Source organism: Suricata suricatta, chromosome 10 (assembly GCF_006229205.1).
Source record: "Suricata suricatta isolate VVHF042 chromosome 10, meerkat_22Aug2017_6uvM2_HiC, whole genome shotgun sequence".
Classification (NCBI taxonomy): domain Eukaryota; kingdom Metazoa; phylum Chordata; class Mammalia; order Carnivora; family Herpestidae; genus Suricata; species Suricata suricatta.
In genome coordinates, this window is record NC_043709.1 from 68900287 (window position 1) to 68924710 (window position 24424).

Genomic DNA, 24424 nt, shown 5'->3' on the forward strand with positions numbered 1-24424 from the left:
CCTTTAATGACTGGAATAAAAGACAACAAAAATGTACATCTAGAGCAAGGTAGGGTAACAAAGGGATAGCTTATCAATTTTGCTTCTCTTTGTAGGTTAAGAAGACAATAAGAAATAAGAATGAAAATTCTGTTCTTCCAAGGGAACAGAAAGAAGCATTCTTCCACTATCAGATATCAGCCCAGCAAGTCTGCAACTGGCATCTTCAGATGGTAGATATTAAAATATTGATGTGAAATAAAAAATACCTCAATGCTATAAAAATAGCACGCATCCATCACTTAACTCAGAGTAACAACTTCCGGTTGTAAAGTAGCTTTATACTTTCATCCTACCTGTAAACTCCCTGTCATGGAGAAATGCTGACAAAATATGATGAGTGAGCTGAAAAGTTCTGAAAGGCTGATTGGAGCTAAAGAACAAATAAATAAAACATCAGTAGTAAACACAGTAGCCCTATAGATACATTACCCCTAGAAAAATTACTCAAAATACATATCTAACTTACCTGTGGTGTCAGTAGCGTTAATTTTTTTTGAGTAATGTATTGAAGTATTTGTAAGATTTTTCTGTATGTGGTAGTCATGCATTCTCTGAAAGCAACTTAGGCAATTAAGAACTATCTTAATTCTTGGGCACCTGGGTGGCTCAGTCAGTTAAGTGTCTGACTTCGGCTCAGGTCGTTATCTCACAGTTCGGATCATGAGTTTGAGCCCCTCATCAGGCTCTATGCTGACAGCTCAGAGCCTGGAGCCTGCTTTGGATTCTGTGTCTCACTCTTTCTCTGTCCCTCCCCCACTTGCACTCTTTCTCTCAAAAATAAACACTGAGAAAAAAATTTTTTAATGTCACTTTTATATGGTGCTAATCAATACAGCTTTTGGAAGGATAACTCTGTAAGTCCACTCAATCGACAAATATTTACTTAGTACCTAATACTTGCCGGGTGGGCACGGCAGCAGGTGCAGCTGAACACCACAGCCTAGGACGGAGACACAAGCCCTGCCCGCATTGGACAGAAGAGGCCAGTTTATGCCGTGATAATAAACCACCAAAGCTCTCTGTGGCGTAACACAACAAATGTTCGTTTCTCACTCACGCTACCCGTGCCGTGCATGGGCCTCTGCTCACTCAGGGACCGGGGCTTATGCAGGCTCATCCCCTGGTAGCTGAAGCATCTGGAGCATGTGGTCTCGGAGGCCATGTTAGAGGAGCAAAGCATGAAGAACTATGCATCGGGGCAAAGGGCCTGGGCCAATAGTGGCACGCATCACTTCTGGCTACTATCACACTCTAACTGCAAGAGGGCTCAGAGAGACAGAAACCAAATCTCTGTGCTCTAGAAGAAGAGGAGAATCAAAATATTGACGGGCATTGGTAACGCTGCCCTTGAAAAACTCACAATTTGATGGGAAATATATATATGGGTAAAAAGGCAACTAAAACACAAGGTGGTGAAAGTTACGATGTGGATGATGTGTGATATTATGAAAGCACACAGAAGGAACGTTTTTCCTGACCTTTAAGCAGACTATCTAAGCAGACTCCTGAATAAATATGAATTAGCCAGAGAATAAGCAATGGGAAGGGGGGTGGGGTGGGTAGAGGAACTTATTTGAAGACCCTGGTGCGAGAAAGCACAATTCATAGAAGTAAAAGTTCACTTTGGATGAACTTAGTATTTTGGCAAAAGGAACAAAAGGGCAGAATAATGAGGTGAGCTGGGGCCACATTATTTAGAGCCTTATGAACTTGGACTTTATTATGAAGACAATGAAAGTCCACCGTAGAGCGGTAAGCAGGGAAATCCGGGTTTAGAGGAATCACCACAGTACGGAGAATGGATGAGAAGCGGGTAGCGGCTGCAGACACCCGAGAAAGAAGCCAGGAGAGCGGAGGAAGGACAGGTCTAAGTAGACAGATGTGAGAAACAGCAGGTAGAATCGAAGAGTCTCTATGACTTACTGCGTGTCTGAGCTACGGGAGCACAGGAAAGAAGAACAATATCTAAGTGTGTAGCCTTAGCAACTGGGTAGCTAGCAGAGCCATTCACTGGTATAGAACAGAGGGGGCCAGCAGGGGTGGGGTCTGGGCTGTGAAATGAGTTCAACAGTGGATTTATTTAGCTTGAATATTGTTGAGCTATTCAAATAAATATTTACAATAGTCTGTATAATATGAGAACTCAGAACTAAAATTAGGGATAAATATAAATATTTTAGAATCACACATATAAAAATAGTCAATTAAGCCAAGAAGGTGAATTTCATACAAGGAGCTTGCCTAGAATAAGAAAATCAGATTAGAACCCTGAGCGATGAGAGCCTAAGGAATGCTACAAGAGCAGTACCATGAGAGGAGAGAATAAAGAAATGAGAGAGGATATGGCATCAAAAGCCAAGAAGGTAGAGCATTTCAAGATGGTAGAAATGGTGCCAAGTACTAGAGCGCCCTCCCCCTCTCTGGTCAAGCAAAATAAAGATTGAGAGATATCCATCAGTTGGTTTGACTAGGAGCTCAGAGGTGACCAAGTGAATCTGGGACCTGCACAGGATGATGTCAAGACTCATGGCAAAGAGCAGGACGGGAATAGGTGCTAAAGCCTTAGTGAGTGAAAGGGATAGTCACCAGGTTGCTAGATGACAGAATGGAGCAGATACAAGGTGAATGCCGGAAGCCTCCAAGGACTTTATATGAGGGTGGGGGATATAATTTTAAATTAATTTTTAAAGAGACAATAATAAGTCTGCACTGCACACTATCAGACATCTATCACAAAGAATATTTTACTTCTATCTCTTTTGAAACATTAAAGGGATTTTTTTTTTTGCTTCATTCTACAAAGTAAAAGGATATTCCTATGGCTCTGTTATGCTTTCTTTGATTAGAGATGTTGTGACATTACTAGCTGAAAGGATTTTATCATTTCTTTTTATATTTCCGCTTGCAATATAGTTCTTACTTCCTAAAGTAAAATTCAAACTCATTTCCTACTAAAAGGATACACTCATAAATCAGTGTGTCACACATGGCTCATGAGGAAGTGTTAAGTGATTTTACTAAGAATGATTTGCACATGTGCAGGCTGCAGTAAAAACTGCCAAGTCTGGAAATAGTTTTAAATACAGGTACTTTCTCATGCTTAACTAAAAGAGCATTACACCATTATTCCCAAGTTGAAGTGGTATATGGCACCTCTAACCTGATGACTCTAAGAATCTGTACTGTGCTAAAGAAAGACACTGAAAACTCCCACAGCGTTTCAGCTACCCCTAGAGTCAGAATAGTACAGGAAGTCGCCTGAACAAAATCTTTCTTCAGCGGGTTTTTCAAGCCAAATATTTACCTTTTCTGTAACAAATACTAAAATTAGGCTTGAGGAAGAAGATCACAGAATTCTATACCTAGAAAAAAATTTAAGATGTCACCTGCCAACTACGCTTGCCTTGGTCACAAGGTAGGACTTTAAGCCATTCTTGAAAGACAACCAACCCCTGCAGAAGAGACTGGACAAACTTCTCTGATGTGACACTTGCTGTTTTTGAAAAGGGCAAATGTGGAAGATATTTCCCTTGGAAACCAGTAAGTTTTAGTTGTGCCACACCTACAATTAGATTAGTCATTAAGACTAGAAATAAAGACCATACTGACAGACTTGGAAAAGAAACAGCTCATTAAAAATTACTGTTGGGCCACGTGGGTGGCTCAGCAGGTTAAGTGACCGACTTTGGCTCAGGTCAGGATCTCACAGTTTGTGCGTTTGAGTCCTCCTACATCAGACTCTGCACTGACAATGTCAAGCCTACTTTGGATCTTCTGTCCTCTTCTCCCTCTGCCCCTTCCCTGCTCACACACACACTCTCTCTAAAAAATACACATGTAAAAAAAAATCTTTGTTGGGCACCCGGGTGGCACAGCTCAAGACACGATCTCACAACACGTGAAATCAAGCCCCGTGTCAGGCTCTGCACACAGCATGAAGCCTGCTTGGGATCTCTCTCTCCCACTCTCTCCCCTCCCCTGCTTGCTTGCTCGCTCACAAGCTCTCTCTCTCTCTCTCTCTCTCTCTCCCAATGAATAAGTAAACAAACATTTAAAATCCACTGTTACATTTACTGTAAAGATTTGTTAGGAATGTTTTTGAGGATGTCATTCTCCACATTTTAGAGGGTCCTCTTTATGAAAACTCAAAGGTAGAGCGCCTGGGTGGCTCAGTCGGCGAAGCATCAGGCTTTGGCTCAAGTCATGATCTCACGGTTCGTGGGTTCAAGACCCGCATCAGACTCTGTGCTGACAGCTAGCTCAGTGCCTGGAGCCTGCTTCAGATTCTGTGTCTCCCTCTCTCTGACCCTCCCCTGCTCACGCTGTCTCTCTTGGTCTCTCAAAAATATATAAAAAACATTTTTAAAAATTTAAAAAAAAGAAAACTCACAGGAAATTTTCCTTTTGGTTTTCATAAAAAAGACCTGTAGTGCTTCTCCCAAATATCCATTATAGGCCTGAGACTGGGTTCTCTGTTGATTATTCGCTAATACTTTATGGGACAGCTTTAAAGTTTCCCCACCATCAACATGGAAGAAGATATCCAGAAAAGCAGAAAAGTAAAATCAGTGCAGAGAATGGATAAGAGTATAGGAAAAACTCCTACACAGCATATAAAGGGAATTTGGTTTGTGGACATTATGGATATGTGTGGGGGTGTGGGGGGGGTGTGGGGGTGTGGGGGTGTGTGTGGGGGTGTGTCTATGTATTTTTTTCTTTCTGAACATTTTCATCACCCAGAACCCATCATTTAAATACAGTATATTAATTATTTTCTGCTGAGGAATAAATTATCCCAGAATGGAGCTGTTGTGAGAGTGGACATTTATCATCTCACAATCTCTGTGGGTCAGGAATCCGAGCACAGTTTTCCGGTGGCCTCTGGCTCAGAGGCCAGGTCACAGGCTACAGTCACCACAGCAGCAGAGCCAACCGTCTTCTCAAGGGTTCCCTTGGGGAGGACAAACTCACTCACATGACTGCTGGCAGGTCTTAGGTCCTTGAGGGCTGTTTGGAAACAGCCCCTTGCCACATGGGCCTCCCCATAAGACTATGGGGATTGTGTGTGGTAATTTTGCTCCAGAGTAAGGGCTCCCAGAGAGAGAGAGACTGAGAGACAGACAGACAGAGAGAAAAAAAGGCAAACAAAATCAAAGTCTAATCTTAGAAATAATATCCCATCATTTTACCCTATTTTCTTCCTTACAAGCTAGCCACTTCATTCAACCTACACTCACCCTACACTGGCTTGAATATCAGAAGCAGGGAACATGGGGACCCCCTCAGAGGCTGCCCACTACACACAGTAACTGTCATTTTCTCCTATGACAGGATCCCCCTTTACTGCAATTGGGATCTGAGCTGGGGGCAGAATGGAGCTTGACGGGTCTGCCTTAAGCAGAATGGAGCTTACTTTAATTTTCTTAAGCAATAATCATGGGAGTAGAAAATGGAATTCACTTGGTCAGTCAGTCCTTAACTTTGACCACACTTTGGTCAATAATAAGCCCTTTCCTGAGGCTTTGCTATGAATGCGGATTTCTAAAACTTCCTAGGAACTCATTCTTACTATACTCTAACCTGATACAAGTTATTCATGGATAAAAGGCCACGAGACCCTTTATCTTAAAACAATCTCATGGTCTCTATCAGAAACTGAACTTGACTACAAATGAATTACAACTGTACATGAACATTCTGTGTGCTTCAAGGCCAAGTCTTCTTTCTAGAACATCCCCAGATGATCATCTTTCTCTCCAGGTCTCTCTGTCCTCTCCTATTGATTTTAGGTGGGGCAACCACGTTTCAGAGTGCCTGGGCACCACAGTTTAAGTAATGCTTTACAGTTTTCCTCCTTATTTCTACTCTGGCTTTTTGGGGATTTGTTTTGGAAACTACAGGGAATGGAAAAGAGGGAGCACCTTGTATCCTCTTTGTTTGCTAGTGGAAAGGGTTCAGAGAAGGAAAAGGCAGAACTGAAACAGGAAGCGCGCATTGCTAACCCTTCCCAATCTCTCCATTCTCCAAGCAGTGGTGCACACTGGCATATATTTAATAAAAAGAGAAAAGGCTCTCAGACTATTGAGATATATTTGGCAAGGATAAAATATACTTTATGACAAATTAAAAATGAAGTGAACTAAATTCACAGGAAAAAGATGGGCAAACCTGTTTTAACTCCCTCATAACCCCCCTGGGCAAATGAGAACTTCTGGCTAGTGGTCAGAGCAGGCAGAGCAAACCACATAGCAGATGGCTCCAATCCAAGCCAATTACACAGGTCACAATTTCCCAGTTGAGTGCTTTTCCTGGGCTACAATGGAAGAGATAACGTAGATATGCAACCATGTGATTTACTATCTTCTCTGCCTTCAACCAAAGTCAGGGAAGAAACATTGCTATGAGCAGTGTTATGTCCAGAAGCTTAAAGGCTCAACTCAATTTAATTATTTTTTTCTTTTTTAATTCAAATTCTTCCCCTCTCATGACCTCATCCTTTGCCTTTAGCAAACTCCTCCTTAACTTTCCCAGAAGTAGGAGTTGACATAAAGACATCTTTCTCTACCTCCAATTATTTCTTCATTCATACTATAATATTACTAGCATGGGAAGGGGGCCCTGTTGCCAGGGCAATCAGGAGGGGTGCAGAAGTTCAGCCTCAGTTGGATTCTCTATTCTAATTGATCAAATTCCAACTGTGTTCTCAACTTATCTCAATTTTGTAGACATAAGAAGGCAAAACATCACATAATTTCTCTGATATATTATACACTTACCCATACCTTCATAAGGTCCTACTGACTTGTGTCTTTTCTCCTAATTTTACTAACTCATTTATTTCTAATAATCAGGGATGACATAGAAAGCATTGAGAACAGACATGGCATAAGAAACACCCAACAGAATGGATATTTTCACCAAATCAGAATGTATACTAGAGGTACACAAAAATGAACCAGCACATGCTATCAGTAGATCAATGATACCTTGAAACCATTCCTTCCTGCTATCAAACAGATTTCTCCTCTGAAAAATTACTGTACATTTAATTACCTGATTGGCCCTATGATATTAACACTGCATACTACTACTACATTAGATTCTGCATACACATTAATTAGATTTTGATGTGAAATTCATTCATTCCGTTTCTGTCATTTCATAGTTAAATAATTTTGCAAAATCATTCTATATATCCCCTTCATAGGAAGAAAGACACTGTTAGAAAGTGCAGAAGGAGGCTGGGAACTGCAATCACATCATGCACCTGGAATAACACTACTGACTACCCTATGTGGCCACTCTTACCTCAACTAGGAAGCGATTATGTACTTACTGATATCCTACTTCTTCCCAGTCTCAGTTCCCAGTCTCCTTGTGCTTGGCTGGGGCCAAGTAATTAGTGCTAATCAAAGTTGTGGGTCAACTAGTCTTTAACAAAGCAGGAAAGAACATCCAATGGAAAAAAGTTTGTCTCTTCAACAAACAGTGTTGGGAAAACTGGACGGTGACATGCAGAAGAATGAAACTGGACCATCTTCTTACACCATACACAAAAATAAATTCAAAATAGATGAAAGACCTAAATGTGAGACAGGAAACCATCAAAATCCTAGAGGAAAAAATAGACAGCAACTTCTGTGACCTTGGCCAGAGCAACTTCTTATTAGCTATGTCACCGAAGGCAAGGGAAACAAAAGCAAACAAGAACTATTGGGACCTCATCAAAATCAAAAGCTTCTGCAGTGATGGAACCAACCAATAAAGCTAAAAGACAATCTATGGAATGGGAGAAGATAATTATAAATGACACATCTTATAAAGGGTTAGCATACAAAATCTATAAAGAATTTAACAAACTCAACACCCAAAAAACAAACAGCCCAGGTAACAAATGGGCTGAAGGCATGAATAGACACTTTTCCAAAAAATACATCCAGATGGCTAACAGACGCATAAAAATATACTCAACAACAACAACAACAACAAAAATATATATATATATACTCAACATCACTCATCATCAGGGAAATACAAATCAAAGTCACAGATAGCACCTTACACCTACCAGAATGGCTAAAATTAACAAGAAACAAAAGGTGTTGGTGAGGATGCAAACTGGTGCAGCCACTCGAAGAATAGTAGGAAGGGTTCCTCAAAAGAACTGAAAATAGAACTACCCTATGATTCAGCAATTGCTTTATTAGGTATTTACCCAAAGAATATAAAAATACAGAATTGAAGGGGTACCTGCACCCTGACATTTACAGCAGCATTATTAACAATAGCCAAACTGGAGAGAGCCCAAATATCCATCAACTAATGTATGAATAAAGAAGATATAGGGGCGCCTGTGTGGCTCAGTCGGTTAAGCCCCCGACTTTGGCTCAGGTCAGATCTCACATTCGTGGGTTCGAGCCCCGCATCGGGCTCTGTGCTGACAGCTAGCTCGGAGCCTGGAGCCTGCTTCCAGTTCTGTGTCTCCTTCTCTCTCTGCCCCTCCCCTTCTCATGATCTGTCTCTGTCTGTATCAAAAATAAATAAAACATTTAAAAAAAAAGAAGATACACACACACACACACACACACACACGACGGAATATTACTCAACTATCAAAAAGAATGAAATCTTGCCATCTGCAATGACATGGATGGAGCTAGAATGTATTATGCTAAGTGAAATCAATCAATCAGAGAAAGTCAAATACCATATGATTTCACTCATATGTGAAATTTAAGAAACAAAACAGATGAACATATGGGAAGGGGGGGTGGAAGGGAAAGAGGAGACAGGAAAACAAACCCCAAGAGACTCCCAATGATACAGAACAAACTGAGAGTTGAAGGAGGGAGGTTGGTGGGAGATGGGCCAAATAGGTGACTTCTTGTCATAAGTACTGGGTGTTATATGTAAGTGATGCATCACTAAATTCTACTCCTGAAACAAATATTGCACTGCATGTTAACTAACTAAACTTTAAATTAAAAAAATTTTTAATTAAAAAAAAAAAAAGAAAGATGCTTTCTACACAGTTAAAAAAAAGAAAATTGTGAACAGCAGTTACATCACTTCCAACAGAATGTTGAATTACTTCCCGGAGACTCCTGGAGCAATTAGCAACATTACAACATAGTTACCATTTCAACCATGGTCCCAGAGGGAGGAAGATGAAGAAGAGTCCTCCAGCTGACTCACAATGAAATGTAGTGTGAGTAAAAACAAATTTCATTGTCACAAGCCACTGAAATTTTGGATTTATTTGTTACTGACACAGACTCTAACCTATCCTAACTGGTATATCTTAAGTTTTAAGATCTTATCATTGGAGCCTCCTGCTCAGTGTTCCAATTCTGAGATACCAAATTCAGTGGCTTTTAACATGGAGTCCATAAACTCCTTCCCATTGTATGCAAAATTTAGGAAGCTGGGGAAGAAGATTCAGAGTGTTCATTAAATTCTCCAAAACTCCTGATGTTAGCTCTACCTTGATGCTGATTCTTAAGTAATCCATGAGTTTAGTCTCTAACCATGACAGGTAACGTCTGGTTGCCAACCTTGACTTGGATCTCCTTGCCCTAGGTTCCTACCATGTCTTTATAACCCATCATTTCATTGTCTGGCTCTGACAAAACTCTGCCTGTGACCTGCCTCCCGAACCAGCTCTGAATACTTGTTTGATCTCCAGGAGATCGGTCTTTAAACTGTTACTGGTAATGAGTGCCCAAGGTAGGTACTCGAAAAATGTTCCTTCAATCAATGAGGCCGATCTCAGACAGATCAACAGTGTCTGAGACCCTGTTCCTAAGAAAAATAAGGAGAAATGGCTATTGTGAATTTTAATTAAAAACCCTCTCAAAGCCTGATGATTCTAGATAATAAAGTTCTAGAATCAATTCCCCAAATGGGTGCACAAATCTAGGTTTTCTACTAACTTAGGTCATGGAATTTTTACAAACTTACCCTAAACTGATTTACCTCAGATGATGCAGTAAAGTGATAACCAAGGCCACCCTACCCAGACAGGTAAATTGTTGAAGAGCTGACATTCTGTAGCTTAGCTCTCCTTTCTGCTGAGCCCTGGGTTAACTTAACATGATCCTAACAGAAGTACAGTATCTGTTGCTCATTTAAGGTCTATGAAATCCTGTTAGCTTATCAGTTTTATGCATATCCACATATTCAATTAAGATGTCACGGTGAGGTTCAGTATATGCTACACCCTCTTATCTCTCTGTAGTTACCTATAACTTTATCAATGATTCATTTTTTTAGTTTATTTGAGAGAGAGAGCTCGCTGGTACACATACATGAGCAAGGGGGAGGGGGTGGGGAGAAGGGAGGGAAGGAGAGAGGGAGAGGGAGGGAGAGAGAGAGAGAGAGAGAGAGAGAGAGAGAGAGAGAATATCCCAAGCAGGCTCTGCGCTGTCAGCATAAAGATCAATGCGGGCCTCGATCTCATAAACTGTGAGATCATGATCTGAGCCGAAATCAAAAGCCTGACATAACCAACTGAGCCACCCAGGTGCCTGATCAATGATTTATTTTATATGCTTAGCTTTAAGTTTGCACATCAAATTCTCTAATAAAAGTACAATGCCTTAATTAATAAGTTGGCTATCTAATAAACATTTATATATATATACGTATACATGTATAACAGTGTATTTAATAGTATATACTATTACATACAATATATATTTATAATATATTAAAAATGTACATATTTAGGTCAAATATGGATGACCCTGAAGCAAAGAAATCTATTAACTTTATTGCTAAAAGACTGTAAGTATTACATATATGGTATATATTCTTCTCTATTATTACACAGAATGCGGAACATCTTAATGGTTCCCTGGGAACCATCCACCCCATCTTTTAAAATATGCATTTTAGGGGGAGAGAATTAAACAATTTAGTCTACAAAATACAAGTCAAAATCCAATACCCCTTTTCTGTCTTCACATTTTGTGTATATCTCATTAATCTTTTATTGTAAATGACATAAAGCAGGGTTTTTTTTTTCAATTAGGTAAGGGTACCATTTAATATGTTACCTAAATATTAAGCTCTTCGATGTCTTTTGTAACTAACTTGTTCAAGTATTTTAGGCACATTTGCTTCTCTAGAAAAAAGAAGTGTCAGGGTACCCTGGCAGTAGCCTAAAGGAAACTGAAATAGAAAGAAGCTAACCAGTTCCAATAAGATTCTCCTCTCAAGGAAAACACACAAAGGCTCATCTATCTTCACCACAAAAAGGAACTATCCTCCCCAATCTGGTGCAAGAGTAAAAGAAGTTGACACTCCTGACTAAACAGCCAGAGCTGAGCACAAGAGTGCTACCAGTGATGTTACCTTCACAGGGAGGGGTCTGAATGAAATATTTTATTAACAGAATTCTATTTACTAGTTCTCAGATTCCCTCGAGAGTAACGATGGGGTTAGTAGGTGACAAAGGGGATGACTTGTCACTGAAATGTCACTTTCTCAGCTCGTGCTGGCCCTCTCTTATTCGTTTATTAAATCAGACTATATAACTTCTGATAAACCTGAAGCCTCAGGCTATCATATACATCAACTTTTCATGACTGGAAAGTAATGATTTCCTACATGCTCACCACTGGGGAAAAAGGAACTGAGATGAAAATTAAAGATATTCATTACTTCATAGTCTCTAGATAATGGATACTTACCCGCATACACATGTGTGTGACTGCCACATCATTAATTCCCACGTTATCATCAATAACTTCCCCAAATGTTCCCTCTTTTCAAAAAAGACAAACTTAGCAAATGATCATTTAGCAACTTAGTATATGTTTGATTTCCTCTTCTGAATCCTGATGAAATATTATATTAGCTCTGTGTATTTGCTTTTCATTGATGAAAAATAAGGAACAATTTATGCATATTCATAAAGATGCGTTCATAGTATGTGAACTGAGTGCTGAGTATTCCGTATACTAATCTGACTCTATACTGCAAGTATATTTAAGATTATATATTATTATGGCATAGGAAATTAATATTTATTGAAGACCTACTGGTGCTAGGCATTTATCTGGGCATTTTGCACACATTGATAATAATCATCATAGTTGTAAGGATAATAATGTAATAAGATCACTGACATAAATTATATCACTTCATTATATTGACCAAAGTACTCACTGTTCTTATTACAACTAATACTTACTGAAAGCTAAAGTACTTGAGAAACTAAAATATACTTTCTATTAATATAAAAGCAATGAACACTTATTGGGAGTTCATTATATGGTAGACAGCATACCAATCTCTCTGTACACTCTGCCTTCTCTGATTGTCACAACAACCTAAGGTAGTACCAATACCCGTGGAAATGAGGCTGAGAGAGCGAAGTTTGCCGGGGGTCACATAGCAGAAGAGTGTCAGCACAAAAGTCCACGCTATTTCTAAGACAACACATTGCTCTCCATACAAAGCAAAGCCAACGGCAACTGAGATGATGCTGAATTTGTTTCTCCACCTTAGAAGCATGCATTTCCCCAAGATTAATAACAATAATGATGAGGCTGATAAGAGCAAACCTAGGAACAATCCTATGACAGCAACCCATATCTTAAAAAAGAGAAAAGGTCCAACTTTGGCAAGTTATTTTCGCCAGTGAGTAGCTAACATGGGGCTAAAATCCACATCTTCCAATTCCTGCATTTGAATTTTTCCCCTGTAACAAGCTAATAAACTATTTAATGAGAGAGTTGAAATAAGCAACTATAAACAAGGATCATGGAACACCTCTTAGGTGTGTCAAAACAATGTCGATTCTGGACAGATAGTAACGCACTCGCACACAGTAATAATGATGCAACATCGATTGTGTTTTTCATTGGTGTTTTAAAACTTCATCAATTTAGACAACGCTAACAGTAAACTTGTGATAATTTGGGTGTGCTGTGCTGTTTTACCTTTGTAATATCAAGCCCAAGTAATGTGAAACCAATACTATTAAAAGCAGCAAACTGTGCCCTACTGCTATACTGCCTCTGGCTAAACAAGTTTCCCTCTCCCTTGCCCCTAGCCACCCCCTCTCACTCCCTTCTCCCATCCCTCCATCCCTTTCTCTCTCACCAAGCCTGTCTCCCTCCCTCCAGCGCCCCACTGGGTCAGTCCCCTAGACCAGACCCAACCATTCATTTCCAGCTTTTCTTCTCTCTAGCCCATTCTCAGCAACCAGCTGAGGCCCCTTGGTCCCAGCCTTAGGAATTAATTGTGCTATTATTGTGAATTAATCGTACAAGCAAGTCAATGTTTAGCCTAATTATGAATGAAGCCAACAAATTATTTAAAGCACCGCTCCAGCAGAATTTGCATTCAGCCTCCTATTAGCAGCCCATCAACCTTTTCAGCTATTGACTCAAGTATTTGCAGACTTGAATACTTCCAGCCAAGCCTTCTCCCCACCCCACTTCTAAACCCTGCCCAAGGACTGCATCCTTCCTCTGTCCTTATATGCCCACCCCTTGGGAAACAATAGATCTCTTTTTTTCATTTACTATCATTTAAATGGATAATTTTGGACATTAATAATTTTGTTATTTTTGGTCATACAAAAACTGTAGTGTTTAACATTACGAAAGACCATTTGAATTTTTTCTGGCCATCTCCAAAAATAAATATAGCACCTTTAAAAGCAGCAAAACACACACACACATGATCCTTCCTTGGAACGAAGCTACCAGTGTAAACAATGGTAGCAGATCACCAACTTGGTACTTGAACCACATCAGCAAGCGAAAGTCATGGATCTTAACAGAAAGAAACCTGCACCAGGGCTGCTGCTATCGAAATCAGTGGTGACTAAGAAAATGAAAAAAAAAAATGTTGGAGTAAGGAATCTGAAAGCATTAGTGAAGGTTTTAAAAATAGTGGACTTAGGAATGAAAATAAAAAGTACTGCATGAAGTGAGATTTCACCCTGAATTATTCCATTAAAGTGTAACTCAGCTTTGGGAAAAATAATGCGCCAAAACCTAGATCTCCAGAAACAGGAACTAAAGCTATAAATCAGTCTTCTCTGATAGTACATATGGACATCCTGATGGACCAGAGTAACAGTCATTCTTTACAAAATAAAGATAAGATCATGGAGGCTAAGGTCTAGGTCAGCTTTGCACACACCCTTGAGAGAGCATTAGCGCTTGAACCATTTCATCCAGCCTGTAGCCAAGGCTGTACCAGTCTCTTGCTTGGTTATTTTTCCTATTCCTTCTTGCTTGCTTGCTTTTGCTGTTCCCTCTGCACATAAAAGCCATGCATCTTAGATTTTAGGAAAGTGTCTATTTTAAATATTCCCTCCTGTCACCACTCCTAGACTTGTCACCTTACAGCACATCCACTGACTGTGCTCACCACACCCAGATATTTAATGAGTATGCCACATAAGGTCTTACGAAAACTGATCAGAAACAGAACAGAGACAATCTATTCTGTTTTCATCACATCCATCACCTAATTCTTATCTTCATTTTTTTCCAGATTCTGAATATGAACACTGATATTTATTTTCAAACTTGCCTGAATCACTTTGTCTTGGTTCTCGATTTTTGTCTCTGCAACACCTAACACATATTAATGTATTAATTAATATTTGTAGCACTTCTCCAGAAAAAGATGTGTATTAGGAAAAAGAAAGCATTGTCATTAATACTAGAAAACGTCAGCTTCTTCTTAAATAGGATGCACTCTGTGGAAATTTAATCCAGTTCACAGAGGAAATTTTATCAGTCTGCCAAGTGTCTAATTTTCTCAGTGCTAAACACAATATTTATCCTTGTAATACCCGAATAAGTCTATAAACATGTATGTGTGTGTGCACACGTGCGTGCATATATGTGTTTAAATATACTGTTATTTAAACTTGTTTTAGAATAAAAAAAGGGGCCAAGTGCATCACAAAATAGGTGCTTATAATAGAGATCACTAGGTGCATTTCTTCAGAAAGTCAATTAACAGTTAGGAAGGTAAATATTGCAACCCAAGTTTCAGAAATTCAAAAGGAGAAAAATTCTCTTTAGAGAAAACCTGTCTGCAACAGTGAGGCAATCCATGCTGAAAACATGCCTTTTGCTGCCACCAAGTGGCTGTTTTTGGAATCTTTTTATGAAAAGAACCGAGGTGTGCTGGCTTTGCTTTCCTACCATTTCGTTCCTTACACATTATACCTGTTATTCTTTGGGGAACTGAGATATCTGAGAAGTCCAGGCAAACATTTCCTAAATTAGGGACTTCTACATTTGATGCCGTAAAAATTCCATGACTAAGAAGTTCTTCAGAACGAGGATGTCTCATACGGTGTAAGGTGTCTAAACACTAAAAACTGCAGCCCTATACGACTTGCTCAGTTTCTGGTCAGTAAAGATCTCAACTTGACTAGCTTCTACACCTCAAAGTAATACTAACTTGGATTTAAATAAAAACTTGAAGAAAAATAATCAACTAACGACCACAATGTGGACTCTGGAACACGCCTATTTCTGTCAAACAGAGATTTCTAAATGGATTGGCCTTAATATACCTAGTTGAACACAGAGGAAATCAAAATAACTGAGGGAGGAAGGAGTCATTTAGAATCTTTTTTTTTAACATTTATTTATTTTCGAGACAAAGAGAGAGACGGAGTGAGAGCAAGGGAGGGACAGAGAGAGAGGGAGACACAGAATCTGAAACAGGCTCCAGGCTCTGAGCTGTCAGCAGAGAACCTGATGCGGGGCTCAAACCCATGAACCATGAGATCATGACCTAAGCCAAAGTCGGACACTGAACTGACTGAGCCATCCAGGCGCCCCCATTGAGAATCATTTTTAGGGGCTCCTGGGTGGCGCAGTGGATTGAGTGTCTGACTCTCAGTTTCATCTCAGGTCATGATCCCAGGATCATGGGACCTGCTTAGCATGGTGCCTGCTTGGGAGTCTCTCTCCTTCCCTCTGCCCCTCTCCCCTGCTTGTATTCTGTATCTCTAAAAAAAATTAATATAAAATAAAATAAAACAAAATAATATAAATGATGTCTTTAGAATCATTTTTAACCAAGGCAATCCATCACTGTGGAAGAAAGTGGTTTTGTTTCTTTCCTACTATCTCACTTTCTTGAGGCTGCAGTCCTACTTGGGAACAATGTGGCATATTGTGGGACTGGGATTACCACAAAACTCTAATTTTTAATTTAACTGAATGCTTTGCCTCTTTTTCTTTGAGTGTCTTCCCTTTTCACTCCCAGTCGAAATTGCTACTTTAAAAACAACACAAAACTGAAATGCGGTGGCAGCAGCCCCTTTGGGATTCCAAGAACACAGCAACATTCCTCTTGGGGTCCTGGTTTCTTCGACTGCAAAATGCATTAATGTGATTTTGGTTACGGTGAGAAACGTCCCAGATAAATCAAAGTGGACAGAAGTAGAGATGAAAGAGAACTAACTTGCTCTATATAATGAACCAGAGGAATTTTAGAAGTTTTTTGGAATTCCAGAAGTCTGGAAATTCAGGGAGAGGGTCTCCAGAGAAAAGTAGGCATCTGAAACTTATTATTTTTTTTTATAATTTACTGTCAAGTTGGCTTACCGTGTATACAGTATGCTCTTGGTTTGGGGGATAGATTCCCATGATTCATCACTTGTCTAAAACACCCAGTGCTCATCCCAATCACCCTCCTCCATGCCCATCACCCATTCCACCCCCCCCCATCAACCCTCAGTTTGTTCTCTGTACTTAAGAGTCTTTTATGGTTTGCCTCTCTCTGTGCTTGAAACTATTTCCCTCCTTTCATTTCCCCCATGGTCTTCTGTTAGTTCCTCAAATTGCACATATGAGTGAAAACATATGATATCTGTCTTTCTCTGACTGACTTATTTCCTTTAGCATAATAACCTCCAGTTCTATCCATGTTGTTGTAAATGGCAAGATTTTATTTTTTCTCATCACCGAGTAATATTCCACATATACACTGTGCATATATAAACCACATCTTCTTTATTCATTCATCAGCTGATGGACACTTGGGCTCTTCATAATTTGGCTATTGTAGATAGCACTGCTATAAATATTGGGGTGCCCAATTCATGTGCCCCTATGAATCGGTATTCCTGTATCCTTTGGATATATTCCTAGTAGTGCTATTGTTGGGTCTAGGGTAATTATATTTTTAAATTTTTGAGGGACCTCCACACTGTTTTCCAGAGTGGATATACCAATTTGCATTCTCACCAACAGTGAGAGGAACCTGATACTTAGAAAAGTGAATGGGGCCACCTAGTTGATTCAGTCCATTAAACATCTATCTCTTGGTTTCAGCTCAGGTCATGATTTCATGGTTCATGAGTGTAAACCCCGGAATCAGGCTCTGCGCTGAAAGTGCAGAGGCTGCCTAGGATTCTCTCTCTCCCTCTCTCTCTGCCCCTCCCCCACTCATGTGCACTAGCAATTTCCATTTCTCTCAATATAAACAAAATAAACATTAAAAAGAGAAGAAAATGGCCAAGGATTAGGGGGTGGGTTCTAAAATCCCAAGGAAAATGTATATTAAAACCATAAAACTATGCCTATGGTTATGAATTCCTCAGATTTTTTCTAAGCAAACCCCAGCCTTCCAGACAAGCCTCCTAGTTGCTGTCTGTGCTGGTAGTTATATGTTTTCTAGTCTGTCGTCTGTAACACTCTGCAGAACCACTGAAGATAACGGTGTATATTTCAATTTCTCACCTAAAATGAGCCCAAATTCTAATCTCTGGTCCTGCTATGAGAGTTAAACTCAGACCCCTATGACCTCCTGGAGTGTCACTACATGGCTTACTGCCCTGGTTTTCAGATCCTTCTTCATTTTTGGTCCCTGGGATTTTTCTTTTTCTTTTTAAATTTATTTTATTTATTTTGAGATAGAGCGAGAGAGCATGAGCAGAGGAGGGGCAGAGGGAGAGGGAGAGAGAATCCCAGGCAGGCTCTGCACTGTCACCACAGAGCCTGACTTGGGGCTTGCACTCAAGAACCCTGAGATCATGACCTGAACCAAAACCAAGAACTGAACGCTTGACCAGCTGAGCTACCCAGGCACCCCTGGCCTCTGGGGTTTTTCCTTACATCTGGGTAAGCTCAGCTATGCAGAGCTACGCAGAGTCTATCAGGCTACATTATATTTTCCGTCGTTCCTAAAGATTTTGTAGGAGGACCGCCTACCTAGACTGCCAGTGTGTAAAAAAAGAAGTTACTCATAAAATGTGTACATGTAAAACTCTGCCAAAGATAAGAGCCTTCAATACAGCAGAATCCTGACCCACAACCTCAAACATTTATGGAAAGACGAATTCACTTCATCTTGATGACTTAAAACATAAAAGAAATTACAAAAGTAGCAGTTTTGGTGGGGCATGGTGTCAAGGAGTGGAAAAAGAATCGATGGTGGGGAGACTCTCCTCACAGTGGTAGGACACATGGACTGTCTTGAGTCTTGGTCCCTTGAGCCCGGCCAGCTAACTTACTGCTTTCCTTCTCCACCGGACTGCCTCTCAGCTGGGCCCTCCCGGGACGGCTGATGCCGCAGAGCCGGTGCGCGCCCCCGGGTTCCGCTCCAACGGGAGCACCAGGAGGGGCAACCACACTCTTCTCAAGTCAGCTCCGGCTAAACGTCTTGAGGAGCTATGGTCTGCCTCCCTCTGATAAGCCTCTGGGTTTTGTTCTCTATAAGGAGGGATCAAAGGACTCTGGCTGAACCTAAATTTACAACCAATCCTAAAACTGGGATAAAAGCAAATCATTCTGGGGAATCCTTTTAGGAATTCTTTTTTTTTTTTTTTTTTTTTTTTGATACAGAGAGAGACAGAGCATGAAAGGGGGAGGGTCAGAGAGAGGGAGATACAGAATCGGAAGCAGGCCCCAGGCTCTGAGCTAGCTGTCAGCACAGAGCCCAACGTGGGGCTCGAACCCCCGAACGTGAGATTTGACCTGAGCCGAGCCACCCAGGTGCCCCAGGAATTCTAACCAAGCCACAAACCAGGACACCCTGGAAGCCTCAATGCCAATCAGATTCCTTGTAAAGAATCCAGGATTCCTCTCCAGCACGAGCAGTCCTCTGATGTAAACCTAGTTGATCATGATCTCCACATGCCTGTCATTCTTTCCACACCCTCTGGCTCCATCATTCCCTGCCTCAGATAACATGGTCAGCCCGGCAGAACCCCAAAGCACAGATGCATCCATTTTCCCTAATGGCGTGTGTCATTAAAGTTGGTAATATACCTTTTATAAACGGTGATTTAATTTTTCTATTAGTAGAACTAAACCATTTGTCCCTTGCTTTGGATTTTTAAAAAAATTAAGGGGCACCTGGGTAGCTTAGTCGGTTAAGCCTCCGACTTCGGCTCGGGTCAGATCTCACATTCGTGGGTTCGAGCCCCGCGTCAGGCTCTGTGCTGACCGCTAGCTCAGAGCCTGGAGCCTGCTTCCAGTTCTGTGTCCTTCTCTCTCTGCCCCTTCCCCTCTCATGCTCTATCTCTCTCTGTATCAAAAATAAATAAAACATTAAAAAATATTTAAATTTAAATTTAAAAAAATTAAAAAGTGATCGCACTAAGATGTCTGCTCAGGAAAAGATCCTTCTGAACAAGGATGAGGCATATTGGAGAGTTCAAGAGTTCTTAAGAATATGAAATACTGTATTTGGTCTGAAAATAAAAGAGAAGTACTTCCCATTTTAGTTAAAATAGACGCACATAAATTCTCTTATTTTCTCCATTTACCTCCTACCTCTTTCAATTTTCAAACTCAGCTTGAACGATAAAAATACAAAGGAAAGCTAATAGACTTACAGTGACTGAGTGACAGAATCAACCAGCAATCAAGCATGTGCCGCCTAAGAGCAGGATGTATTACCAGAACCACGACTTAAGAGTCCAACTCCTCCTCTGTCAATGTCTAACACAGAGACTTAATTGTAACATAACTTTACGTAAGTGACCGAACATCTCTGGTCCTCAGTTTCCTGATCTGCAAAATGGAGAGAATTAAAAAGCCTACTGCTTAGGGTCATTGTGAGGTTTCACTGAGTAGTGGTACTGAGTGTTAGTACCCGCTAGCCCTCTGTAAGATGCATTTCAGTACTAGCTACTGAGTGCTTTACAGTGTGCCAGGGGCTTTCTATTACTGCACCTAACATCCTACTTTTAAATATGCTTCTTCCCTCCAAATAAACACTTCTGGTTAGTGAAGACCTCTTTAGCACCATTAAAGAAAAAAATTAAGTCAACTTCCAAGAAGACAGTCTATTTTAAATACTAGTTAATGTATTATTTTCAGCAATAGCTTAAAAAATGCAAGTTTTTAATAGGTCTCTCTCCCCCTTCTGGCCCCAGGGCTGAGAGTACACCACACCTCTCTGACAGACTTAGAGTCGTGTTGGGTAATTCCAAGCACCATTACCCAATACCTGTTCTATTACCACAGGCACAGCGCCAAGGCTGAGGCTTGCCCTGACTCACCCAGGTTAGAGTCTGTGACTCCATCACTTAAAAACAGACCCAGTAAATGGCATTATTCGAACCCCAAGAAATAGTTACAAACAAAGCATTTCAGCAGCTTCTTAAAGCCTGAACATTTGATCTAAATTTCACATTCCACTTGGTACCAAAGAGAAAGCTCTGTGAAATGCTTGCTTTCCTGTTACTGTTCATCTCCTTTGATGGTGGGGGAAACAATAAAAATTTTAATTGAGCTATCCCTCTCAGCCTTGTGCTGGCTAAAATCTGTACACAAGATCAAAACAACTGCAGTAAAGACCTGGCTGACAACCTTGCCTCCCCTATATTTAGATGAAAACGATATTACCTAGCTTTCCAATCTAGGGGGCAGACAGATGAAAACCCTCCTTGGGAACTATTTCATTGCACAACAATATCTAATGTAGTGTATTATTGTTGCTCATCTAATTCTTAGTGCTGTAAGCTAAGCCTTGCTCTTTCTTTTCTGTTCTTAAACCTTACTAAGAGCAAACAGAGAATTGGAGAAGCTTAAAAAAAATCTCCAATCAACTTGTTAGCACATCTTCATGCCGTGGTGATTTGATTAGTGATTTGGTAAGTACAGATCACAACCCTGGATTTAGTACGGGGTGGGGCCTACTTTTAAGACGACCCGTATATAGCAAATGTCTCTCTGCTGAAACCGTCAAGAGTTTTTCAAAAAATGCCACGAACACCAAATACTTCCATCTAACCAGACACTGCAGAGCCAAGGGACTGCAATGCTGGAGACCTCCATCTGAGTCCGGTGTTACTGAGTACAAATAAGTCAGTAAGATTTCCTGACTCTCATACTCTCTGTCACTGTTATTACCTGCCCTCAAACTACCCCACAGGGAAATCTTAAAGGACAAGGAAATCCACAAGGTAAGCATGGTGGAACGCTATAAGCTGGTTGTAGAAAAGACTCTAAATGTCCTAAGCAAGAAAAATGCACAGATTATCTTTACTTACAAGTGACTATCATGAAGGGTGAGGCTACTACAAGCTAAAAAAATTCTCTTTGAATTTCAAACATAACACTCACCACAGTAAAAACAGGAAAGAAACCTACCCCATGTTCCCATCCATTAGAAGAATCGTGTTGTAGATGTGAGAAAATATGAAGAGGAACAGAATTGTGCTGAAGAACATTGTCATCCATGACCCATGATCCTCTCGAAACATTTTTAACCGGAGCAACTGACCTGGAATAGAAAATATTATTAGAAATTCCGTGTACATCGTAACTCAGAATTCACACATCTTTGCTTTATTTTACTGAATCGCTATTAGCTCACCATATTCCAAAGACTTTGCCATAGAATTGCCTTATGGATCAAAACACTATGTTAACGTCCCTTCTGGTCTTTTGTAAATAAATGATCATGGCTGAAGTCCAAGACAACACCCATATCATCCTGGAGCAAATGATACTCACATGAGAATCAGGAAGCGTTTGGAAATAACTCGTTATGCCGCCATGGAAACAAGATGAATTAGAGCTCTGCCATTCGCTATTTTCTATTTCACAGATGTGTTCTTGGTTTCTTGTATAAAGAAACTACTTACAGTAAACAGTAAAGATAATTGCCTTTGCCTCCTTACACCCACTCCTAATACTAACTAGTCAACAAAACCAAGGCAGACCTCACATACACAAAGATCCAACTGTTGAAGGTACATGAAAACTTAAAGGGGAAACTCGAGCTTCTATCACCAGATACAACATAGCCTTATTCTTAGCTAAAAATCCATACCTGCATACAGGCCTGTGCACAAGTGTGTGGATGGATTGAAGGTGCAAAGGGGCGAGGCGGGGGGGGGGGGCAGCATGTATGTGTGTGACGGAGCTTGGTGTGGCTCCCAGCAAAAGGTGATTTCCATCCTTATGCCTAAAATTCTACTTACAAAGAGAAATGCTACAATCAGAATGCCAAAATTAAAATATTTCAAGGAGGGAAAACATGTTAAGATGAATACTGAAGTAAAAATTACTAAGATCTGAATTAATCCCAGAAACCTTTTTTGCTTTATGGTACAGAAGAGAAATGAGAGCATTAGTATATCCTAAAAGGTGAGGAAGATGAAAAACCACAAGAGTAAGAAAAAACTGAGTGTAGGTCACCCTGGCCTCTCCTAAGATAAACTCTGTCTAGGATACTTACCTCCGATCCTGAGAAAGTTACCTAAAAACGATAAAGGCAATGATACACCTATAAGATCTACAATTAAAATAGAGCAGGACTAAAATCTTATAATAGAATTTCTCACTAAAGAAAATATCCCCTTTTTATTCATGATATGTCAAAGTTATATATATATATTTCCATCTGGAAATTGTCTCTCTCGGGATAGACAGTAGCTCTCATGTAGGTTACTGAGTATAGGAAGAAATCTTTCAAGATTCAATTACTAAACTTTTCCTTGTACCTCACTCTTTATTAAAATAGCATTTTAGATTTCATTTGGAAACCAGATATTTTTTAGTTTTCATTTGGAGCCCTAGCCAAAACTTTAAATAGAGGGTGGGAAAAAGGAGATTTAGGTACATCATCTGGCTTCTTGTCCTGCACAAGAGAAGCAAAGGGCAAACCTGAAAGTCAGGAAGGATGCTAATCATAACTAAACGGATGTGGAAAGCCTTCTCTTGAAGCCAACAATACTATACTAGTACAGCAAGTTACAACCCCACAGACCTTGTTGATTAACTGAATGAACAATTATGGAAAGCCAGAGACTTGCAATTCTCCACACAATACATTGTCAGAAACATGATAAATATATATGAAGCATAGAATGCTTGAGAATAAAAAACTCATGCCATGAATATTTTAAAGCAAACTCTAAAGAATATTATTCATTCATTGAACAAATATTGAATATGTTCTGATGACACGTCAGCCATGGTTCTAGGTACTAGAGAGACAGATGAGAGCACGGCATGAAGGTGTTTAAAGTCCATCATTATTTGGGTGATTAATGAAAATGTGATCTTATTTTAGACTCACAGGCTCTCTTTGTTCAAGGTTCCCTTTGCTGCAAGTCCTTTCAGCTTCAAACGAAGATTTATTTAATTCAGCAGTTTATAATGAGGAATAGCAAAGACAAGTAATTAGAGTTCTTTGAAAATTGAAATGTGAATTTCCTTCTCAACACATGCATATGTCCGAAAATTACGAATGGATGTATTTTAAAAGTCAAATCATAATTCTGGTGAGTGACGAGTGCTTTGCAAATAAAACACTGTGGGTTAAGTGTACACTGGCTGAAATAACACAAACTTAGTAAAAAAGGGAATGTGACAGTACCATTTATGCTGTCATTGCCAAGCTCATTGTCTGGCACTAATTTCAGTCATTAGAGTCATTAGAACAAAATGGCAGGTTAACATTGCCTGAAATTCACTTGCAACGCACAATAAAAGAGCTTCAATATGTGAAAGGCAGAACGGGTGTGACTCAAATGTTGAGTTAAATCACATTATAAAAATTTTCCATAAGTTACTTCAAGGTGAACTCACTGCACATCCTAATGCTAGAAATATATATGTCTGGATGGCCATCAGTTGACCACTGTCTCTGTGACTTCTCATGCCGGCTAATCAAATCAAGGACCTCAGTGTTACTGGAAGATGTCACATGGAAGTGTGCTGCCTCCACCCTGTAGTATAACCAAAAATTTGGTTTGACTGTGACAGTCGTGGCTTATAACTGTTGTCCTGACATAATTATTAATAACGTCCCCTTCCTTTCTTAAGTGTACTGGTCGGAGTCGTAAGTTATGTGCCACTTTCTCTATAGGCCACAGAATTCAGAATTTTACAATACTTTCCTTTAGAGGGGTTTCGTAAATAACTGA

General features: G+C 40.0%; 1 protein-coding gene across 1 annotated transcript in view; it reads right to left on the minus strand.

Annotated features, from left to right (window-relative positions):
• TMEM117 (transmembrane protein 117) overlaps positions 1-24424 on the minus strand; it is a 437355-nt gene that overhangs the window by 335440 nt on the left and 77491 nt on the right. The window contains exon 2 of the mRNA XM_029955779.1: positions 21639-21771. Coding sequence (XP_029811639.1) covers positions 21639-21771 — 133 coding nt within the window. The remainder of the gene's footprint in view (positions 1-21638; positions 21772-24424) is intronic.